Source organism: Callorhinus ursinus, unplaced genomic scaffold (genome assembly GCF_003265705.2).
Source record: "Callorhinus ursinus isolate GAN/ISIS: 27379988/994484 unplaced genomic scaffold, GSC_fseal_2.0 scaffold4, whole genome shotgun sequence".
Lineage (NCBI taxonomy): Eukaryota > Metazoa > Chordata > Mammalia > Carnivora > Otariidae > Callorhinus > Callorhinus ursinus.
The window spans coordinates 88,357,808-88,380,659 of record NW_027397066.1 but is presented as its reverse complement, the minus strand read 5'-3'; the positions used below and the strand labels follow the sequence as shown (position 1 = coordinate 88,380,659).

The 22,852-nt window shown below is 40.7% G+C and overlaps 1 protein-coding gene across 5 annotated transcripts in view; it reads left to right on the top strand.

The window, feature by feature from the left end:
• PAPSS1 (3'-phosphoadenosine 5'-phosphosulfate synthase 1) overlaps window positions 1-22,852 on the top strand; it is a 104,577-nt gene that overhangs the window by 21,798 nt on the left and 59,927 nt on the right. For all 5 annotated transcript variants that reach the window (XR_003208745.2, XM_025873677.2, XM_025873675.2 and 2 more), the window contains 2 exons: window positions 7,026-7,164; window positions 11,300-11,418. Coding sequence is in view for 4 of the 5 variants with exons in the window: in XM_025873677.2 (XP_025729462.1) it covers window positions 7,026-7,164; window positions 11,300-11,418 (258 nt within the window). In the remaining variant the exon portion in view is untranslated. The remainder of the gene's footprint in view (window positions 1-7,025; window positions 7,165-11,299; window positions 11,419-22,852) is intronic.

Sequence of the window (22,852 nt, the reverse complement as noted above, 5' to 3'; positions counted from 1 at the left end):
GGATATCAAAGAAGAACTTAAACAATTCATGGAAACCAATGAGTACGAAAACACATCAGTCCAAAACCGATGGGATACTGCAAAGGCGGTCCTAAGGGGGAAATATATAGCCATCCAAGCCTCACTCAAAAAATAGAAAAATCCCAAATTCACCAACTAACTCTACACCTGAAAGAACTAGAAAAAAAGCAATAAACGATGCCTAAGCCACGCATTAGAAGAGAAATAATTAAAATTAGAGCAGAAATCAGTGAATTAGAAACCAGAAACACAGTAGATCAGATCAATGAAACTAGAAGTTGGTTCTTTTTTTTTTTTAAGATTTTATTTATTTATTTGACAGAGAGAGACAGCGAGAGAGGGAACACAGGCAGGGGGAGTGGGAGAGGCAGAAGCAGGCTTCCTGCCGAGCAGGGAGCCCAATGTGGGGCTCGATCCCAGGACCCTGGGATCATGACCTGAGCCGAAGGCAGATGCTTAACGACTGAGCCACCCAGGCGCCCTAGAAGTTGGTTCTTTGAAAGAATGAGATCCATAAGCCACTGGCCAGACTTATCCAAAAGAAAAGAGAAAGGACCCAAATTAATAAAATTATGAATGAAAGGGAGAGATCACGACTAACACCAAGGAAATAGAAACAATTATTAGAAATTATTATCAGCAACTATAAGCCAATAAACTGAGCAATCTGGATGAAAGGGAGACCTTCCTGGAAACCTATAAGCTGCTGAGACTGAAACAGGAAGAAATTGACAACCTGAATAGGCCAATAATCAGTAACGAGATGGAAGCAGTGATCAAAAACCTCCGAAAAAACAAGAGTCCAGGGCCTGATGGATTCCCTGGGGAATTCTACCAAACATTCAAAGAAGAAATACCTATTCTACTGAAGCTGTTTCAAACAATAGAAACAGAAGGAAAACTTCCAAACTCATTCTGTGAGGCCAGCATTACCTTAATCCCCAAACCAGGCAAAGACCCCATCAAAAAGGAGAATTTCAGACCGATATCCCTGATGAATATGGATTCCAAAATCCTCAACAGAATCCTAGCTAATAGGATCCAACAATACATTAAAAGGATCATCCACCACGACCAAGTGGGATTTATCCCCGGGATGCAAGGGTGGGGTGGTTCAACATTGCAAATCAATGAATGTGATAGAACACATTAATAAGAGGAGGGAGAAGAACTATATGGTCCTCTCAATTGATGCAGAAAAAGCATTTGACAAAATACAACATCCTTTCCCGATTAAAACTCTTCAGAGTATAGGGATAGAGGGAACATTCCTCAAGTTCATAAAATCCATCTATGAAAAACCCACAGCGAATATCATCCTCAATGGGGAAAAGCTGAGAGCCTTTCCCTTAAGATCAGGAACACGTCAAGGATGCCCACTGTCACCACTGTTGTTCAACATAGTCCTAGAAGTCCTAGCAACAGCAATCAGACAACAAAAAGAAATAAAAGGTACTCAAATTGGCAAAGAAGAAGTCAAACTGTCTCTTTTCGCAGACGACGTGATACTTTATGTGAAAAACCCAAAAGACTCCACCCCCAAATTACTAGAACTCATACAGCAATTCAGTAATGTGGCAGGATACAAAATCAATGCACAGAAATCAGCTCCTTTCTTATACACTAACAACGGAACTGTAGAAAGAGAAATTAGAGAAACGATTCCATTTACAATAGCACCAAAAACCATAAGATACCTCGGAATAAACCTAACCAAAGAGATAAAGGATCTAACTCTAGGAACTACAGAACACTCATGAAAGAAATTGAAGAAGACACAAAAAGATGGAAAAATATTTCATGCTCATGGATCAGAAGAATAAACACTGTTAAAATGTCTATGCTACCCAGAGCAATCTATACCTTCGATGCCATCCCGATCAAACTTCCAATGACATTTTTCAAAGTGCTGGAACAAACAATCCTAAAATTTGTATGGAATCAGAAAAGACCCTGAATCGCCAAGGAAATGTTGAAAAAGAAAAACAAAGCTGGGGGCATCACGTTGCCCGATTTCAAGATTACAAAGCTGTGATCACCAAGACAGCATGGTACTGGCACAAAAACAGACATATAGACCAATGGAACAGAATAGAGAACCCAGATATGGACCCTCAACTCTGTGGTCAAATAATCTTTGACAACTCAGGAAAAAACATGCAATGGAAAAAAGACAGTCTCTTCGATAAATGGTGCTGGGAAGATTGGACAGTCACATGCAAAAGAATGAAACTCGACCATTCTCTAACACCATTCACAAAGATAAACTCAAAGTGGATGAAAGACCTCAATGTGAGACAGGAATCCATGAAAATCCTAGAGGAGAACATAGGCCGTAACCTCCTTGACATCGCCACAGCAACTTCTTTCAAGATACATCTCCAAAAGCTAGTGAAATGAAAGCAAAAATGAACTTTTGGGACTTCAGCAAGATAAAAAGCTTTTGCACAGCAAAGGAAGCAGTCAACAAAACAAAGAGGCAACCCACAGAATGGGAGAAGATATTTGCAAATGACACTACAGATAAAGGGCCGGTATCCAAGATCTATAAAGAACTTCTCAAACTCAACACCCAAAAAACAAAAAATCAAGTCAAAAAGTGGGCAGAAGATATGAAAAGACACTTCTCTGAAGAAGACATACAAATGGCTAACAGACACATGAAAAAATGTGCATCAGTAGCCATCAGGGAAATTCAAATCAAAACCACATTGGGATACCACCTTACACCAGTTAGAATGGCAAAAATGAACAGGGCAAGAAACAATAAATGTTGGAGAGGTTGTGGAGAAAGGGGAACCCTCTTACACTGTTGGTGGGAATGCAAGTTGGTACAGCCACTTTGGAAAACAGTGTGGAGGTTCCTCAAAAATTTAAAAATAGAGCTACCCTATGACCCAGCAATTGCATTCCTGGGTATTTACCCCAAAGACACAGATGTAGTGAAAAGAAGGGCCATATGCACCCCAATGTTCATAGCAGCAATGCCCACAATAGCCGAACTGTGGAAAGAGCTGAGATGCCCTTCAACAGATGAATGGATAAAGAAGATGTGGTCCATATATACAATGGAATATTACTCAGCCATCAGAAAGGATGAATACCCAACTGTTACATCAACATGGATGGGACTGGAGGAGATGATGCTAAGTGAAGTAAGTCAAGCAGAGAGAGTCAATTATCATATGGTTTCACTTATTTGTGGAACATAAGGAATAGCACGGAGGATATTAGGAGAAGGAAGGGAAAAATGGGGGGGGAATTGGAGGGAGAGATGAACCATGACAGACAATGGACTCTGAGAAACAAACAGGGTTTTCGAGGGGGGAGGGGGGATGGGTTAGCCCGGTGATGGGTATTAAGGAGGGCACGTACTGCATGGAGCACCGGGTGTTATACGAAAACAATGGATCGTGGATCACCACATCAAAAACTAATGATGTAGTGTATGGTGACTAACATAACATAGTAAAATTAAAAAATAAATAAATAAATAAAATAAAGGCAGGGGCTTTGGGGACAGAAACAGTGGGTTGGAATTCAGCTCTGCCAGTTGTTGTTATGACCTTGGCCAGTTGACTTGACTTTCATAAGCTCAGACAATGCCTACTTCATAGGGTTGCTCTGAGGATTAGGTAAGTCATGCATCCAAAGCTCTCAGCGCAGTGCCTGGTGTGTGGTAAGTATTCAGTAAATATAACAAATAGTAGCACAGTTCTAGTACTGTATTGTGAATTTGGATGGTTACTTAAACTTTTTTAAAAGCAACACCAAAATATGAGCTGTTAGAGTTATAGGTAAGTATCAGATGGAGTGTTAATTACTAAGATTCACTTAATTGAACCATGGCAGGAGTCCTGAAAGGTCCTGTGAGGACTAGTTATTTTTCATTTTCCTGGAACATGGGGAACAATGTTAGTATATCAGTTTAAAGTATACTAGAGGGGCGCCTGGGTGGCTCAGTTTGTTGGGCGACTGCCTTCGGCTCAGGTCATGATCCTGGAGTCCCGGGATCGAGTCCTGCATTGGGCTCCCTGCTCGGCGGGGAGTCTGCTTCTCCCTCTGACCCTCTTCCCTCTCGTGCTCTCTATCTCTCATTCTCTCTGTCTCTCATATAAATAAATAAAATCTTAAAAAAAAATAAAGTATACTAGATAATGAAGTGTAGAAGAGAATTATAGTTTGAGTTCTTGAATCCTTGGATATGAAGTTTTCATAGTAATATAATAACGGATATTGGTGCACTTTTGGGAATTTGTGCAACTCTTGGAAGAGGAGAGAGTAACGTGGGATTTGGAGAACTGTCAGCTGGGTCTCTAAAAGTATATGCTGATCTTCTTTTTGCCTCCCTTGTTTCCATAGTATGGAGTAAAATTTGTTGATCTCATCTCTAAAAGCACTAAGAATGAGGTTTGGACTATGCTTAGGATGTGTCAAAATCTGTGATATTTGCATCAAACCATATAATAGAGGATATGTGTATTGTTCCATGTCACCATTGAACTTGGGCATCTTGGTTCTCAAAATAAACCTGATAGTTCCTAGCTAGTCTGGTGGGAACATAGAGATGTGAACAGTTACAGTACGTTGCAGCCGGCGATGAGGTAAATGTCTATGAAAGATGCTGTGGAAGAATCACAGAGGTGGTGCTGCTTGAAATGAGTCATGGAGGAAGAATCAGAACATACCAGTGAGATGGGAGGGAGAAAGCTATTTCGACAGAGGAGATGGTACAGTGTCTGCAGTAGCATGGAAATGTGAGGGAGTTTGATCTTTTGGGGAACTGTAGGTAGTTTGTTACGACTGCGGTGCAGGCTGAATGTGAGGGGAGATGAAGCTAGAGCGATTCGCAGAGGTCCGATGATAAACCTTCAGTGCTCAGACCTTTGCCCCACAGGGGACTAAACTGTTTGAGATTGTACTAGGGAATGCTGTCTCTGGTTTGCATTTCAGTAAGGTCCCCTTTGAAGCTGGAATAAGAGTGGCCTGGAGATAGGAGATGAGTGAGGAGGCTTTTGGAGTGAATTCAAGCAGCAACAATGGGAATGGAAAAGAGGGGGTGTATTTGAGGGCTCTTGAACCCATAGCATCAGTAGGACGTGGTGCCTGGTTGATTGCTGAATTTGGGGTGAACATGAAGGACGGTGCTTTCTGAATAGAAGATGAAATGATTGAGGGAGAAAATACAGGATGGGAAGGGAGGAGATGACTATTTTTAGGTAGGTTAGGTTTGAAATCCTAGTGGTGTATCTAAGTGGGTCATTGGAACATTGGTTCTGGAGGTCAGGAAAGCTGTGTAGAATTGAGATAGATTTAGGAATCATTAACTGTAAATTGAAGCCTAGTTGAAGTTGAGTATATGGAGTTGTATAGAATGAGAAGAGAGCCATGGCTCGAAACTTGGAAACACCTTCATTTAAAAGGACATTTGGAATCAGTTAAGGTCACAACTTAGTCATTCTGCTACATGCTGTAGCTAATGAAAAGATAATCAGCATATCAGAATAAGATCTATGACAGGTATATAGTGGGTTCTCTACGAAGCCAGAGGAAGCAGGGGCCCTCCATCATTCTGGGCATGTGGGGTGAGCTTCCTGGAGGAATTCACCACAGATCCGTGCTGTGAGATGCACATTGCTTTAGGCAGAAGGGAGGAGTGCAGGGTTTCTGGCAGGGGGGATGGCTAAGGCATAAGGCCCAAAGAGCCTGGTAGACTAGGCAGGTATTAATTACTAATAGAACATCAAGTGCAAGACTTGAGAATGGTGGGGCCAGGTATAGAAGGCCTGAAGCCTCCCACTAAGAAGTTTGCGTTTTACCCTGACGGTGGTTGGGAATCTCTGAAAAGTTAGTGACATGGTTGAATTTGCATCGTCTGTCATCCAGGGGACAGTGTTAGAGTATGGCTTTGAGTAGATCAAAGCTAGAAGCCAACAGACTTTTAAAAGGGTGTAGCAATTGACCAGATGAGGAATGAGGTGAACTAGGGAGTAGAGAAGCAATGCAAACTGGGTTGGTATAATATTTAGAGGCAAAATCTGAAGGACTTTGTGACAGAATGCCAGGGGGTGGGGGTTTGGGGTAGAGAGAAGGAACCAGAACAACTCTTGGGATTCTGGGTGGATAGTGTTGTCATCTTTGATTTGGTCCATATAGGCGGGATTCCTGCTTGGGGGAAAAGAGAATGGACTCAATTATGGACATGCTACGTTTGAGGTAGCTGGGATCTCCAGCTGGGTATATTTAGGAGGGAGTTGGAAACGTTTAATTTCAGGAGGGAGGGCAGGGCTCAGGCTTAAGTGTTGGTGTATATGTTTGTAGTTGACATCGTGAAGGCAGCTGAGAAAAGTGCTCAAGGACTTAATGTGAGCAGTGGGTTCCTGATGGACTGTGGGCAACAGCAGTGTTGGAGCCTGACTCGGGGTTCCATCCCAGGCCCCCCGGGACTATGACCCAAGTGGAAGGCAGACGCTTAACCGACTGAGCCACCCAGGTGCCCTATATATATAAATTTTTTTTTTTTTTTTTTTTTAATCTTTAGAGACACAGAGAAAGAGAGAACACAAGTAGGGGGAGTGGGAGAGGGAGAGGGAGAAGCAGGCTTCCCGGCAAGCAGGGAGCCCAGTGTGGGGCTCAATCCCAGGACCCTGGGATCATGACCTAAGCTGAAGGCAGACACTTGACGAGTGAGCCACCCAAGCACCCCCATATATATATTTTTAGATTTTATTAATTTATTTGAGAGAGAGCGCAAGTGTGTGTGCACAAGTGGAGGGAGGGGCAGAGGGAGAGAGAGAGAGAGAGAGAATCCTCAAGCAGACTCCCTTCTGAGTGTGGAGCACGATGCTGGGCTCGATCCCAGGACCCCAAGATCATGACCTGAGTTGAAGTCGGTTGGAGGCTTAACTGACTGAGCCCTCAGGCGCCCCTCAGTTTATATTTTAAAATATAAATTGTTTTGTCTGGTGTTTATTTTCCACTGACTCAGCTGTCTTTTTTCTAAGGATCGCAACAATGCAAGGCAAATTCATGAGGGTGCAAGCTTACCTTTTTTTGAAGTATTTGTTGATGCTCCTTTGCACGTTTGTGAACAGAGGGATGTCAAGGGACTCTACAAAAAAGCACGGGCTGGAGAAATTAAAGGTAAGTACTATTTTTTTTCCAGTTTCTCTTTGCTTGCATTTTTTTTTTTAAAGATTCTGTTTTTTAAGTAATCTCTACACCCAATGTGGGGCTCGACCTCAATCCCGAAATTAAGAGCTGCGTGTTCTGACTGAGCCAGCCAGGCGCCCCTTTGCTTGTGTATTTTAGCCTATCATATTTGAGACGGATCATCTTTACTAAGAGATTGGCAGTATTCAAACAACTTGGAGCTCCTTGAGAAGAAAAAGTGGGTCTAACTATACTCTTGTGTCTCTGAGGCCTACTGGCACTACCTGGCACTGTGTATACTCGGGTATTGTTGATCAGGTTGGAATCCTACTCACAAGACAGAGGTTTAGAAGGTTGGGACCTCAGGGACTGCTGGAAACCTACTTGATATAATTAGGTGCCTAACTTTAGACTGAATATCAGTTGCTAGCTGCTGTCCCTTCTGCTTTTTGTTCCAGTGAAAATGAAGGAAATTCCATAGCTAATGGGAAAAATGCCTGAATTAGAAACATCTTGAGAGCAAAGACAGTGTCTTGTTCTTATTTATATCGTGGTGCTTGGAATAGTTCCTTATTCATTCTGTGTACAATTGTTGAATTAGGTTGAATTAATGTATTGCTAATTCCATCAAAATAGAGGTACCTTGTTTTTTAGATTTTATGGTTTGCTTCTAGAGTTTCAACTGTGGTGAACATTTGGACATAAGAGACATTAAGAACCTGTCTGCTGTGGACTTTGATACCAGTCGTATTTATCTTCAAGACATACTTGGATATTAGTTCTGTTCTATTGTTAACAGAGGACATGCCAGCAAAAAAAAAAAAAAAAAAAAATCAAGGATCGATTACCCAGTCAGCACTGTGTAGGGATCAATGATTCTTGCAGGTAACTTTGATGCGTTCCCAATAGCGGGAGTGTGATAGCTTGGGATGATCACAGGAGCTCCCTGGGGCTCTGTGAATTCGAGATTTTGTCACTCACCCTCTGGCCCTGCATAAGAAAAGTTTAAGAGGAAGGACAATTCTTTTTATTCTGGGCTCTTCTATAGTTGGACCTGGGGACACGTTAGCAGTTGGGGCAAGTGCCACCTGCCGTGTGAAATCTGGTTCCTTAGGGCAGCCTGACATCCAGTTGTGCCACCATGGAGACTCAGTTTCACCCATTAAGCCTGCAGTTTTTGACTCAACAGGTTGCCTGACCTGAATAATTTACGACATTGGGAGGGAAACTAGTTTAGCTCTTTTTATCATCTGTATTCCTCTCTGTTTGTTGATGGCCAGTTTTCACTTCAGTTTTTCATAATAGAGATTTGGCAAAGAGAAGCAAAGTGATGTGTCTGGGATCCTGAAGTCTGAATCTTATTTTAATTGTAGTTGGTTTTGTTGTTTTTGCAAGGATGGATTGGTGAGGGAGGTAGATTTGTCCCTCTGGCTCTGGAGTAAGCTACTGTGGACAGGGGTAATATCTTGACTGTTTTTCTATCATTAAGAGTTTAGTTTAGCACAGTGTGAGGCCCAAAGCCTAATGCCTGACACACACATAGTAAATGCTTGTTGGATAGATTAGAAGAAGGAGAGGAAATTGGATGTTCAACACACGTTGATCAGTGTTTTCTATTTCTGAGGTATATTTGGTGCTGGAATGCAAAGATGAATAAGGTCACATGCAAAATACCTTGAGTCATTTACAGTTTGCATTCTCTTTTTGGAAGTGTGATTGTATTAGCTTAGTTTTCTCTGTGTTACTTGTTTATTTTCCTGAGTGTTTTTAAATTCCTCTGACTAGGGGCACCTGGGTGGCTTAGTCAGTAAGTGTCCGAATCTTGGTTTTGGCCCAGGTTACGATCTCAGGGTCCTGGGATTGAGCCCCGTGGTTGGGCTCCACGCTCAGTGGGAGTTGGCTAGGGGATTCTTTCCCTCTTCCTCTGTCCCTACCCCTGCTGTGCACATGCACACATGAATTCTCTCTCAAATAAATCTTAAAAAACGAAGTCCTCTGAGTAGACATTGATAAAATGTTCCTTAGGTTAATATGTGTGTGTGTGTGTGTGTGTGTGTGTGTGTGTGTGTGTGTGTGTGCCTGTGTACAAACATTATGTTTGCCATGGTGTTTCTGCCATAAAGTTTCTGATTGTAGAGTTGTTTGTTTTTAAAAATCGTCAGAATAGTGCTTGAAAGTTCCCTATCAATGCAGTCTCAGAGCTGTGGTGGTAAATGTTCGAGGGCAGAAGAGATTGCATACATTCAGCAGACCTCAGGCTTTTGTAGGCCTTTATGTGACATTTACTAAACTGTAAATGTATCCCCGTGTCAGCCATTCTAATGCTAGATTATTTTCATGATTACTACTCATAGTTATTATTTGCTTAAATATAAATGTTCTTAAGTGTACATTTATTATACTCACAGGATAAATTAGCTAGGAAGGGAATTCCTGAACTTCTGAAATGCTAAGCCAGGTCTTCTAACACAGTGGTTTTTTTCAAGGTTTGCTGCATGTTAACATTACCTGGGGAAACGTTTAAAAATCCGATGCCAAAGCTGTACCAGTGAAATTGGAATCTCATGGGGGTGGGACCTGGTGATTCCATTGTGTGCATTTGAGAATTGGAGCTTAAGAACTAGTGTTCTAGGGGCGCCTGGGTGGCTCAGTTGGTTAAGTGTCCAAGTCTTGATTTCGGCTCAGGTCATGATCTCAGGGTTGTGAGATCAAGCCTTGCATTGGGCTCTGCACTGGGCGTGGAGACTGCTTAAGATTCTCTCTCCCTCTGCCCTACGCCCCTAGACACACACTCTCTCTTAAAAAAAAAAAAACAACAAAACTAGTGTTTTGTTTTGATCAGAATTATTTTTCCCCAACTATTTTAGTGTGACTCTTTTAGGAATATTGGTAATGCAGACATCTCCTTCTTAGATTCAGGACTTCATGTGATACTTGGAAATATGAAATAGAAAAAAATAAGTGGGCTGTAGACTTGTAGAATATATTTTAGAACTCTCTTGGTGACTGTTCCTCTGAATAGTAATGATTTTAAATTAATGTTTACCATTCTACCCCAAGGTTGACCTAAGCACTCCAAGGCAGACTGGCCTTAAGTGGCTTATGTATGAGGTGATGGAACGGCATATGTTCAGCTCAGCTAGCCCATTCTTGAGAAACATCATGCATTCTTCCTTGGCAGTTCCTTGGTAACACATATTTAAAGGGAAAATCTAAATAGGGGTTAATATCTAAACTAATTATGTTTGGTTGTGGAGTATATTTTGTGATACAGCAGGATTACCGTTCTTATTTATGTTTTGCTAAAGCTAGTAGTAGTTAATTTGTCTTGCCTGAACACTTAATCCTGGTGGCAGAAGCAGCCTGCAGAGCTTCAATTTGGCCATAGATAATCCCTGTGAATATAATGGACAGATAGACTTTGGTGCCAGCTTTTGCATGGAGAGGAAGAAGACCTTGTTGAGTTTGGCTTATGCCCAGGGGTTAAGTACTATAATATCCTGTATTCCCCTGGAGAAATTAAGATGCTCTGGATCCCTTGGTATTCATTCCTATTTCTCCATTGGCAGTTTAGGCATTTAGGCACAGAAGAAGAAGAATCAGTCCTCATCCTTTGGAGAGCCCATACTTGCAAGTTTTTCTGCTCACTAAAGTTTTTTAACCCCCACATCAGTACTCACGGGGCTTTGGCAGTCACTTGTGGACACATGCAGAGTGGCAAAAGTTTTAGCCACCCCGAGTATGTGTTCCCAGCAGAGGTTGAACAAAGTGACACTTGGCCTTCGTGTTTCAGCTTTCGTACCATGAAGAAGGGTCGAATATTTTGTGATGACTGAGGCTTGCAGGAACCTAACCCCATGTTTCCCCTAGGAGCCCATGATTCAGGATTCCCTAATTTAGTGTTTGTGAAACGTTATTGAACTGCGAATAGGAATTTACTGTACGTGTTTAAAGGAGAAATGAAAGTTTAATCAGAAATCTTCTCCCAAGAAAGAAGTTTCAGTACCATAACCCCGTAACTCAGAAGGGACAGCATAAATACAAACTTGACGGAGCAGAGACTTGCACTGAAGAAATAAGCCTGTCTTAATTTCCACCCTGCTCTCTTACCTGGTACCTTTCGTAGGTTTCACTGGAATCGATTCTGAGTATGAAAAGCCAGAGGCTCCTGAATTGGTGCTGAAGACAGACTCTTGTGATGTGAACGACTGTGTCCAGCAGGTGGTGGAACTTCTACAAGAACGGGTAGGGGAAGGTCAAAGAGGGAATCCTCCATAAATGTATTTGTCCTGTGCTCTTCCCCTGCCAAAAAAAACAGGTGGTGGTGATACGGAGTACCGTTTGTATTTCAGGTTCTTTATGGTGCTGACGGTTTTCTGAGTGTGTATGTCCCTGTGTTAGGTGTTGTGGGGGCACCATTGTATACAACATATGCAATATCTTGGTCAGCGTCAACCATATGAGGCTTGCAGGCCAGAGGCTCTTTTGTCTATTCTACACAAATACCTAATACATTCAGCCGTGATTATTCAGCTCTACAACTTGAGGTTATTGTATTTTTTTAAGTTGAGGTACATAATGTAGCTAACTTTTCCTCGACTCTTAGAGAGTGCCCGGATTTTCCTTGTGTAACATGATGATAAGGATGGTTGAGTTTTAGGAAGGGAAACGTTCCAGGACATAAAGATCTTTCTCTGGTTCCTTCCTGAGCATATACAAGCATAAAGAAGCTGGCTCTTTTCCCGAGCGCTCAGACTTCTGTGAGGTCCATGATTCTCATAGAGTTTAGTCCAGTTTCAGTTTTTAGAAATTGTTTTTCTTTTCTTCCCTGCTCCTATCTTCACACTTCCCTGGTCCAAATGGAGGGTCATGCAGTTTACTTAGTTGGGGAGGATCTGGCCTTTGTGTGGGTGTCAGTATTACTCCCTTCCCTGGCCAGGATGTCCTCACCTTTGCTGCCTAGTGTTGTGCAGGGACTCCTGACATGGTACACAGTTGGTGATGCGTCGTTGTGCTCCATTCTGTCTTCTAACTGTGGCCTAGGCATCTGAATACCCTCTTGATTTTTGAAATCCTATTACCATAAACCTCTTTCATCTAGTATCTCTAACTGGATATATTAGACATACAACTTAAAAAAATTACCTGTGTCTGGATATATTAAAAATGTTTAGCCTTAGAATTTTTTTCATATTGTAAAATATCTGCCAGATGGTTAACCTTGGACTCACCTTCTTAATGTGAGTCCTCCCTTATCTAAACATTTTAGCTGAGTAAGTGAAATGATGTGCTTGTGAGTGAGTATAGAACTCCTGGTGACAGGTTCCCAGGTATGTGAACCTGTCACACTAGTCCTCACTCAGCCTTGAAGAGTGCTAAAAACATTTAGCTGTTTTTTTCTTTCCTGCTTTTATTGCAGCCACTTCTTCCTCCCATGCGCACATGAAGGGTTCATAGGTCTTGTCTTTTCTTGCTGGGACTTGTCACTCTTTGGAAGCAGTTTTTGTTACTGCTTTAGCACCTCAGCTCTGTGATGGACTCAGGAACGTTGATGATTTCATAGCTTAGCTGGCCTTTCCTCTTGTTATGTGATGTTCTATTCTGGAATCTCTATTCTTGCTCTGTTTTTACTCTTCTGGGATTGTCTGTGTTTCCAGTGTTTTTCCTTTTTATTTGGATTGTAATTTTGTTTGCATTTTTTTGTACATTGAGCCTATCTTTTTTTTCTTTTTTAAAGCTGGAGATTTGTCTTATCAATGTTGGGAAGCTATACAGAATTTTATTTTCTGTTAGTTTGGGTTCTCTAGTTTTCATATCTAATTAATGATTTTTAAGTGTTTTATAGAACCTCCGGAGGGTACACAGATATTTTCCTATATAGTGTAGGGGGCTCAGGAATCTCTGAAGCCATTTTAGGGACTACACATAATTCCAGGTGCTCAGACACTAATATGGGGTTATTAAACATAATTTGTGGTGGGTGCTTCACATAGCTCCTTCTGTTACATCTTCCCTTTCATTCCCAACCACTTCTTTGGGGCCTGGGGTAGAATAGTGTCCTTTGGGTTTGACAGTTCACCTACATAGAGTCGTTTTTTTTTTTTTGGTAGTGAGCAGATGATTTTGCTGTTTTTGTTTTAAAAAACTGTATTTTGAAAAAATTTCGCAATGCTTCTCTAAGTCTAATAATAGTACAGAGAGTGCCTGTATATCCTTCACCCGGGCTTCCTCTTACTTTAATGTTTTACATGACCATAGAACATTTCTCAAAACTAAGAAATGAACCCCAGGAAGATACTGTAAACTAAAGCACACATTTATGTGGCTTTCACAAGTTTTTCCTGTCCTGTACTAGGGTTTGACCCAGAATCCCACACTGTATTTAGTCAGAAATTGGGTTTTAACCATGATTCTGTGAAATGAAAACAAAGACTTCACATAGTGTCATTGTGCCTGGGACTTTGCAGTTCCCCCTCCCCCCAGTGCTTAAAACTTGAGGGCAAACTGTCCCTGTACGATTTTAGGCTCACACTACCCTGATATTCCCTTAACTGGCTACCCTGCTTCCAGTTCCATATGCCTTTTATGCCATCCTGTATTGTTCAGAGAATCCCCTTTATCGAGTGTGGTCTAGTTGTTTTGTTTTTGTATTTTTTTTACTCTAAAGAATTTATTGGTTTTCCCATGGTTTATAGAATTAAGGTGATTTGTGTTCAAGATTCTCCATAGTTTGGCTCCAAGCTGCGTATTTTCATATTATTGTCCTTAATTTATTCTGCCACTTCATTCATTCATTCATTCATTCATTCATTCTGTTGCTTTCCTTAGTCTCTGTAACTTTATTTTTTTAATTTTTATTTTTTAAAAAATATTTATTTATTTGACAGAGAGAGAGAGCACAAGCAGGGGGAGCGGCAGGCAGAGGGAGAGGGAGAAGCAGGCTTTCTGTGGAGCAAGGAGCCCGATGCGGGGCTTGATCCCAGGACCCTGGGATCATGACCCGAGCCGAAGGCAGATGCTTAACAACTGAGCTACCCAGGCGCCCCTCTCTCTGTGACTTTAATTAAAGCTTTACTTCTAATGTTTGCCCCTAATTAATGATTATACTAATTGCTTTTTTATATGGATGTACTCTATATTATGCCTGCTAGACAATCTGATAATTGGACAGTTTCCTTCAAGGTTTGAAAAAGAGGGATAGATAAAAAAACTAACATTTACTGAATACATACTATAAAGGTCATATATGTGGGGCCTTGTGGCTTTTAAAATATTTGTTTTGATTGTTAGAATCTGAGGGCAAGTGGCCTTTCTCCTAGTTTAGCTTCTAACGACTTCTCACTCTAATTACTGTGACACCTTCCAAGTGGTCTTTGTGCTGAGTACTTTATATGTGTTTTCTAATTTTATTCACAGAGTAAACCTCTGAAGTATTTTAGAGATAATAAGTAACTTGCTCATGGACATACTAGATTCTATACCTAGGATTCTAGGTGTATGATTTCCTAGAACTCATTTCCAAATGCCTCTGGCTTTTACTTTGAACAGTGTTCTCATTATACCTAAAGTGCAGTGTAATTAAATCTACAACCAGAAAGGCATTCTGGTTGTATTCGTTTAAGATGGAGACATTTTCTTTTGAAAAATTATTTATTTTTATCGTAAAGCTCGATGGTGACAGAAGAAATGCAAATGGCTCCTTAATGCAATTGCTTTTTTGTTTTGAGAGAGAGAAAAGGGGCAGAGGGGGACGGTAAGGGAGAGAGAGAATCTCAAGCCGACTCCATGCCCAGAGTGTAGCCTGACATGGGGCTTGATCTTATGACCCTGAGATCATGACCTGAGCCGAAATCAAAAGTCAGATGCTTAACTAACTGAGCCACCCAGCCACCCCTTTTTCTTTTCTTTTCTTTTTTTCCTTCCTTTTTTTTTTTTTTTTTTTTTTTTAGAGAGAGGAGGGGCAGAATGCAATTGCTTTCTTTTGGCACCACCCTCCTTTGAGGATTTCCCATTGAAAGTATGTATTTCTGTGTTTTACTTGGTTGATTCCATTAGTTAATTTAACAAATACTTAGTGCCTTATGTGCTTGGTACTGTTGTAAAACACTGGGGATGTGGCAGTGAATTAAACAGTAAAAATTCCTGCATCATGGACCTTAATTTTTAGTCCTTATCACCATTATTTATCGTTGTAGACTCGAATGACAGTATAAATTAATCCAATTTTTTCTTTTAAAGCATGAAAAAAATTTAAGAACACAGTTGAAAGAAGACATACATACACACAGCCATCGTACAGAACATTAAAAACATATTTTTCTTGGACAGTGAAACTTAGGGTAAAGAACACGACTACTTCTGTTCTGGCATTTATTCTCCTTTGACTGTTGAGAGTTGAATCTCAAATGAGCATTAGGGCATGTAGGTAAGCCGGTGAATACCTGACATTCAGCTCAGTGTTGATGGTTAGCTGGTGATACAAGGGGTCTTTGCCCACTGCACCCTGATCGCAAGGGAACTTAGTGCAGCATGCACCTTCCGAAGCAGCCTGTCCCTGGTGACCCAGGGTGGCACATACTGTGCAACTTCATTGTCATCACAGAGGCATTTGTGAGGCTTTCCAAAGGAGGGTTATGGGAGCTCAAGGAGTAGAGCTAATCTCACAAAGCTAGATGGGGAGGTGAAGGGGCTAACGATGGCAGAGTGCAGGGGTGAAAGCGAGGAGTGAGGATATGAAGGTTAGAGGTCCCGCACTAGCCAGCATTACGTGTAAGACTATAACTGTGTGCGCTAGAAAGCAATGTCGCGGGCAGAGATGGAAACCAACAAGAACTCCCACGGAGGCAAGGCCTTTAGTAGTTGTGTCAGTAGCATTCATACATGTAGTATGTTAAAACTCTGAAAAGTAGTTATAATTATCCTCAGTTTACTGATGGGAGATGACTCAGAGAGGTGAAGTCTGTCCCAGGACAGCGCCGTTGGGGTAGAGTTGGATTTGAACACAGCGTGTTGGATGCTGCAGCCCACTCTCTCCTACGCTGCCTTTCCTTATACCTGGATTCCTTCCATTTCCAGTTTGTTTATGAAAGCTCAGGCTTTCCTGTGGCTCTCTTGCGCATTCCTTGACCATTTTTTTCCGAAGTGTAGTAGGGATTGAGAACTTGAGAGTATTGGGTCTTAGAAGGAGTTAATATTTTTAGAATACTGTCAACGGACTTCAGAGCAGTTCAGGCAGCACTGTCTGGATGGGAAGGAATGTTGACCTTGTAAAGAAGTAAACTGCCTGTGTCTGTCTCCAGTTAGTGTGAAATGTTTGTTCTTTGTAGTGCGAAGTAGGAAGTGATTGTTGGTTACCTGATATACCTTGCAGAGCTGCGGCCGGGCCCCGTCGTGCCAGATGGATTAATCTGTTTAGGTCCTGAAACCTAAATCTAAATGGTAAATGAGCGCCTTGGGTTATTAAGCCACATAAAACAAAATCTTATTTTAAGTACATTTTATTTCCTCCTCGGGCTCCCTTTGTTAGACTTTTGAGGTGTTTTTTTTTCCCCCCCTCCAACTAATTGTCTGATCCTTTGACGCTAACTGGGTGTTCAGCAATTCGACTCTGTGCTGACACCAAGTGTCCACAGTTAGCTTGGACACTGCAGATTAGGGCTCAGTCTCACGGGATTGCTTCTACTTCAGATGCCCGCTGTGAGTAGGGTGCCCAGATACCTGCATTTCTGCCTGGCTGGCTGCCCATTCACGGACGACCCAGACCCCCCCACAGCCTGGTTCAGTAATTTGACTCACAGAACTCATGAAAGCACTTTACTTACCATTACCAGTTTATTGTAAAGGATACAACTCAGGAACAGGCAAATGGACATATAGGACAAGGTAATGGGGCAGGGAGAGCCATGGTGCCTTCTGTGCTCTGTGGGCACTGTTAGCCAACTCAGAAGCTCGCTGAACTTGTCCTTTAGGGGTTTCTACGGAGGTTCCGTCACAGAGGCATGATTAAGTCTTTGGCCATTGGTGACTGAACTCAGTTTCCAGCTTCTACCCCAGCCCAGAGTTCTGGGGATGGAGTTGAAAGTTCCAACCTTCTCACCTAAGTATGGCATGGTCTTTCTTGAGGAGCCCCTTAGCCTGGAGTCATCACATCATCACACCACATACCCCCTTAGCCACTCAGGAGATTCCAAGGGTTTTAAGAGCTCTGTGCCAGGAACCAGGGACAAACACTAAATCTGTATTTCCCATTGAAATATATGGGAAACTTTTTTTTTTTTTTAAATAGGAAACTTTTTAAGCAGGAGGGTAGCCTGGTTTGGGGCTTCTAGAGAACACAGATGTTTGAGAAGTGCTGTGTCCATGATAGCCAAGGAATTTTTCTATCTGATGCTTTGGTATTGCTTTGGAGAGACTCTCCTGAAATGAATTCTACCAGGTATTGCTTCTTTAATGTTCTTTACTCTAAGTTTCACTGTCCAAGAAAAATATGTTTTTAATGTTCTGTACAATGGGTATTTTGGGATGATGGGTATTTTGATTCGTGTAATGTTATGTATCCTCAGTCATCTTTGCATTGTCTGTCTTCTCTTTCGATCTGGCCTCTGTATTATATGAATACTTCATTTCTCAGTGTTTGGTCAGAGCATCTTCATTTTCTTTTCTTTTTTTTTTTTTTGGTGGGCAGCAAAACAGAGTTTATTGAGTGAAAATACAAAGCTCCAGAAGAGGGAGGGGACCCAAGAGGGTTGCCGCATCTTCATTTTCTTAACGTGCTTCAGTTGGCATATTTTCATATTTTTATTCAAGAAAATAGAAGACACTGAAAAATACTGAGGATTTTTGGATTTAAGTTTTTCCCCGAACCCTTAGATGGTCACTAGATGGCCTGCTGGTATTGCATTTTAACTTGGTGTGTTATGACATAAGGACATAGGCTTCTTGCTGCTGGTTTTAATCTAAAGTGATATTTTAAATACTGTTTTTAAATCCACTAGGAACTTGAGATTTACTAGTGCTATAAATTATTTAAAGGTTTGTCTTTTTATGAAATGGTGGTTTAGTGCTCTAAATGGATTTTATACTGCACATAAAAACCTGACTTCGCAGCTCAGTTTTAAAGTGTTGCCAGAATGTCGTTTGGTGTTCATGGTTTGGATGCACGTAGTTTAGATAATAGAAATTTAATAGTTACATAAAATATGAATGAGCTTTAGCCTTCAAATCTGGTGAGCAGATTTGACTCAGGAAAAAAGTGCAGAAAATATTTAAGGGCAAAACTTAGAATGTGGAATCATTGTGTTTATTAACATGTTCACAGTTCTTTAGGAATATTCAAAAGGGAAGACAAGAACACTATTATTTTCAGGTAGTGAATGTTTGTTCCATCTGTGGGTTTCCAGATAAAACCTAACAACTGTCCTTTTGAACAAAGATTACAGATACAGTGTATGTTAGCTCTTAGATTGTGTTTCATCAGTCAAGCAAAAAAAAGTTTTGAGTACCTACGTAACATTTTAGAATTAATATTTACACATTCATAATATTTAAATTATTTCTTGACCTCCGTAATTAATGGTAGCATGTGAATTGTTTACTGACCCCCGACTCAGGAGCCCCCCCGTATTCCTTTCACCCATAAATGCTGGGTGACTGTCGTGCTCTCAAGATTGGTGGCGAGGGGTTTAGGTATATAAACACTTGCTCCAGGCCTGGCTTGTGGTCTATTTTTGCTTTAAAGGAAATTCTGTGAAATAAAAGGTTTTATATGTACATGTTGAAGAAGAACACATTGTTTTCTAATAGCTGACTGTGTCTCTGAAAATCTTAATGAATCCTAAATAAAATGGACTGCTTATGTGGCCGGGACTTCACATTATGTTGTCTAGATATCTTGTCTCACTTTGAGGTGGTTTTGCTCCTTTTAGAAGCTTAATAGTGGTTTTGGGAACTGAAAAGATTTGTCAGTAGAATGTGCTAGAAACTGGCTGTGTGTGCATTTAAAAAGTTCTTTTTTTGTATTCCTGATAGAGAGTTCTCATCTCTCTATGCATAGAATCTATATAGAATTCCTTTCTTTTGAGCAAATGTTCTGTGTGCCTCTTGATCATGCTGTTATGTCCCTTGATGTATTTTTTTTTAGAAGAGAAAAACAGTAGCAACCTCTTGAACTTTAGTTTTGACTTTAGTTAGGCATCAGAAGAATTTTGTATTTAAGTTTTGAGGCTAAAATTCATTTAAAAATATTGCTGGATGTGAATTTTGAAAAGGGAACAATTGTGTGTAATGCTTAAAATGAAAAAATTATTTTGACTTAAAATAAGAAAAAAATTCACCCTTTCTTGAAAGGAAAGTGATTATAGCCTCTATATTCATGCGTATAAAGCAGCACATTAAAAATGTCTTCATCCCAGATGGGTTCATAGCTTATATGAGTGCACAAAACATTAGAAAAATATTTTGGTTGAGCTCATAGTATAGATAATATTCTTTCATGTTCAAACTGGTTCTCTTGGAGGCACAGTTGCTCACAAATTATTTGTGTATTTGTTTTCTTAACTTAGGATATGGTTGGAAGGAAGAGATGGTATATAGAAACATTTGTTAGTTCTCTGTTCTTACTTCGAACATCTCTTCAGAGGGAGTAGATTGACATACCTGGGTGTACGCTCCAGTGTGGTTCTGGAGAGGGGTGAATCCAGGGTGGAAACAAGGAGCACAGCCCCAGCCATTTGCGTGGAGCATCACAGTGGGCCGTGGTCCCTGCTGCTGTTGATCAGTATTTGTGAGCTGAATCTAGTGGTGCCGGCTTAGGAAACCAGCTAAAAATGCCCTGTTGTATCCAACAAAGATCAAAAAATTAGTCTGTCGGATGCTCTCCTCTGGCCCTCCAAAACTGTTGACAACAATCAGCGGTAAATGTAGTGGAAGAGGAGAATAGTCAACCCCTATAACAAAAAAGATTTCCTATCCTTACAGTAACGTAGGCTCCAGGGATGGCAAAGAAAACTTTATGTAGAATTGTTGGTGTCAGTGAAATTCTTCTCTTCCCTGGAGTCCCTCTTTCATTTGTTACCTGATCGTGGATTCTGGATTTTGAAGTTCTGAGGGGTCCAACATAGTGGAAATGGAGGTTTTCAATGTATTTACAATGATGTGGTTTGGAAAAGTTGTTTGAAAAATTGCTCACTTACCCTTCTTAGAAATGTGTAGGCCTAATTGAAATATTGAGTATCTTTACTTTTTGTCTAGAGCTCTATCAACACACAAAGATCACATACCAACAACCCTGGGAATTGTAAATGTTTAATAAAATCATGAAGATAAACTAAGGACAATTTGTGTGACAAAATGTATCATAGCTTGTTTTCATGGGAGAAACAGTAATGGTTATTTTTTATTTTTTTGGAGGAGAATAGTATTGGGACCTCAGTTGGAATCCCAGCTCTAACATTTATCAATTAACTACGTGACCTTGGAAAAAAATACCTAATTTCTCTGGCTTCAGTTCTCTTGTATGTGCAATGGGAAGTAATAATAGTGCCTGTCTTAGAATTGTACTGAGGATTCTCTGAGTTAATATGTGTAGAGTGCTTAGAACAGCTCCTGGAATGTGGCACACATGCTGTATTGAGTATTTATTGTGCGTTAAGTGCATTGGAAGACAGAATAGCAGGGATTCAGGGTCAGTTATTAACCTCTTCTGAGCCTCAATTTCCAAATCTGTTCAAGGAAAGTACTTCTATCTTCCTAGGTAGGATTGTATGAAGATTAAATGAATTCGTTCCTAGGAAGCCCTTGGGACAATGCTGGTTTTGTCCTTAAGCATCCAGCTAATGTTAGTCCCTGCAGTTCAGGTATTTTAATTTACTGAATTTCACAATAGACCTGTAACGTATGTGCATATATATATCTGTTTTAAACAGCTGAGAAGGAGACCGGTTCAGAGATGTGGTAACCTGCTCAAGGTTGCAATGGTAGAATTTGAACTCAAATCTTAGATGTAAAACATCAGAAATAACTAACCTATAGACCCCTGTTGCTTTCTCTTGCCCCGTTTTGGTTTTGAAGATGTGCCCCTAATGTTTTGTGATTAATGTATTTAATTTTAAGTTTGTTTTGTGGAACTTTATCACACTCTTCCTCACGGAAGTCCTAATAATGTCTGACTTTTTGTGTAATTTAAGTTTAGCATTTGTTCCAAGTGTGGAGGATTTCAGTTCTTTATTCTGCAGCTGGAAAAATGGGTATGTCTCAAGATGTCTTTGAGAGCTTTACATATCCAAGAAGCTAATTGAACAGATAGGGTGTGTGCAGTTCTCTTAATGCATGTCATACTGTTCTTGTAGGAAAAGTTGATTCTGAATTTTTATTTTCAAGTCGATGAAATAATAGGTTTTGTACAGACTCCTGAAACCACCAGTGCCCTGTATTGGGAAGGGAATATATAAAAATGACAGTGATAACCATATGTGGGATGATTTGTTTTTCTCAATTCCAAATTCTCTTTACTGCTCTAATTTAAAATAAATGTATTAACAACGATTCCTGGAATTATTCCTTGTTATTGCACAGAATGGACTACCTTAAGCTATTTCTTTTGCTAGATTATAAGAAGAGTCTTTTTTTTCTTTCCAATTTTATTGAGATAAAAGTGACATACAAAGAAAACAAGGGACTTTTCTATATGTGATTTCCTCTTCAGGTACACAGTGAAATCAAGCATTATGTATAAATTGTGTATATATACTTAACCACTTCTTTGAGTCTGTTGGCAAATTTAAGACATGACCTCTTTAGCCTGGCATTACTAGAAATAATATGCCTCGGGGTGCCTGGCTAGTTTAGTCGGTTAAGCATCTGACTCTTGGTTTCAGTTCAGTTCATGATCTCAGGGTCCTGAGATCAAGCCTTGCACTGGGCTCTGCGTTCAGCAGGGAGTCGGCTTAAGGATTTCTCTCCCTCGACACCGCCTCCGCCCCCTTGCTCATGCTCTGGAGAGAGAGGAAAAAAAAAGGGAATAATCTACCTCATTAATACAAAGTTGTATAGTATTTATATCTACAGGAAGAGGAAATAGAGGCAGCTGGTGGAAGGTGTCATCATTCTTCCTTCACCATTGTCTTGAATGTCCTCATGTATTTGCCCCATAAACACAATGGATACCCTTCAGTTGTAGGTGCCTGCTGGAAGCTTCACTGCAGTAGGCAGGGAAGGTATATGAAGTGCCGTGCATGGTTTATGTTTTAGACACTCCCTTTTCCACTTTCCTCCTCCTGTGAGCAGTGGAATGCTCGAGGGACAAAGAGGGCCACCAGAAAGTACCCTTCATGTCTGTACTCCAGAACAATTAGCTAAACTTGGTATTGTAGCAAGCAGTGTTTCTTTCCTGTATTTAAGTTTTATTAGTTCTTTTCTCTTTTCCTTCATGTTTACTCTCTTTATTCTTGGGTTTATCATGATCAGAAGCCTTGAATTTACCAATGGGAGCAGACTGATTTTGACACATGATTTAACTGATGCCGAACTGTGTCTCTTTTGTTCCATTTTAGAGGAGAAATGTGGGAGAATCAATTTTTCTAGATTTTCAGAACCCATAGGGGCTGCTTGAGTAGTGGCACCAGGCCTTTCAGGAGATGATCTAGCTTTGATACACATATATGTTTGCTTTTTCCCTCTAATA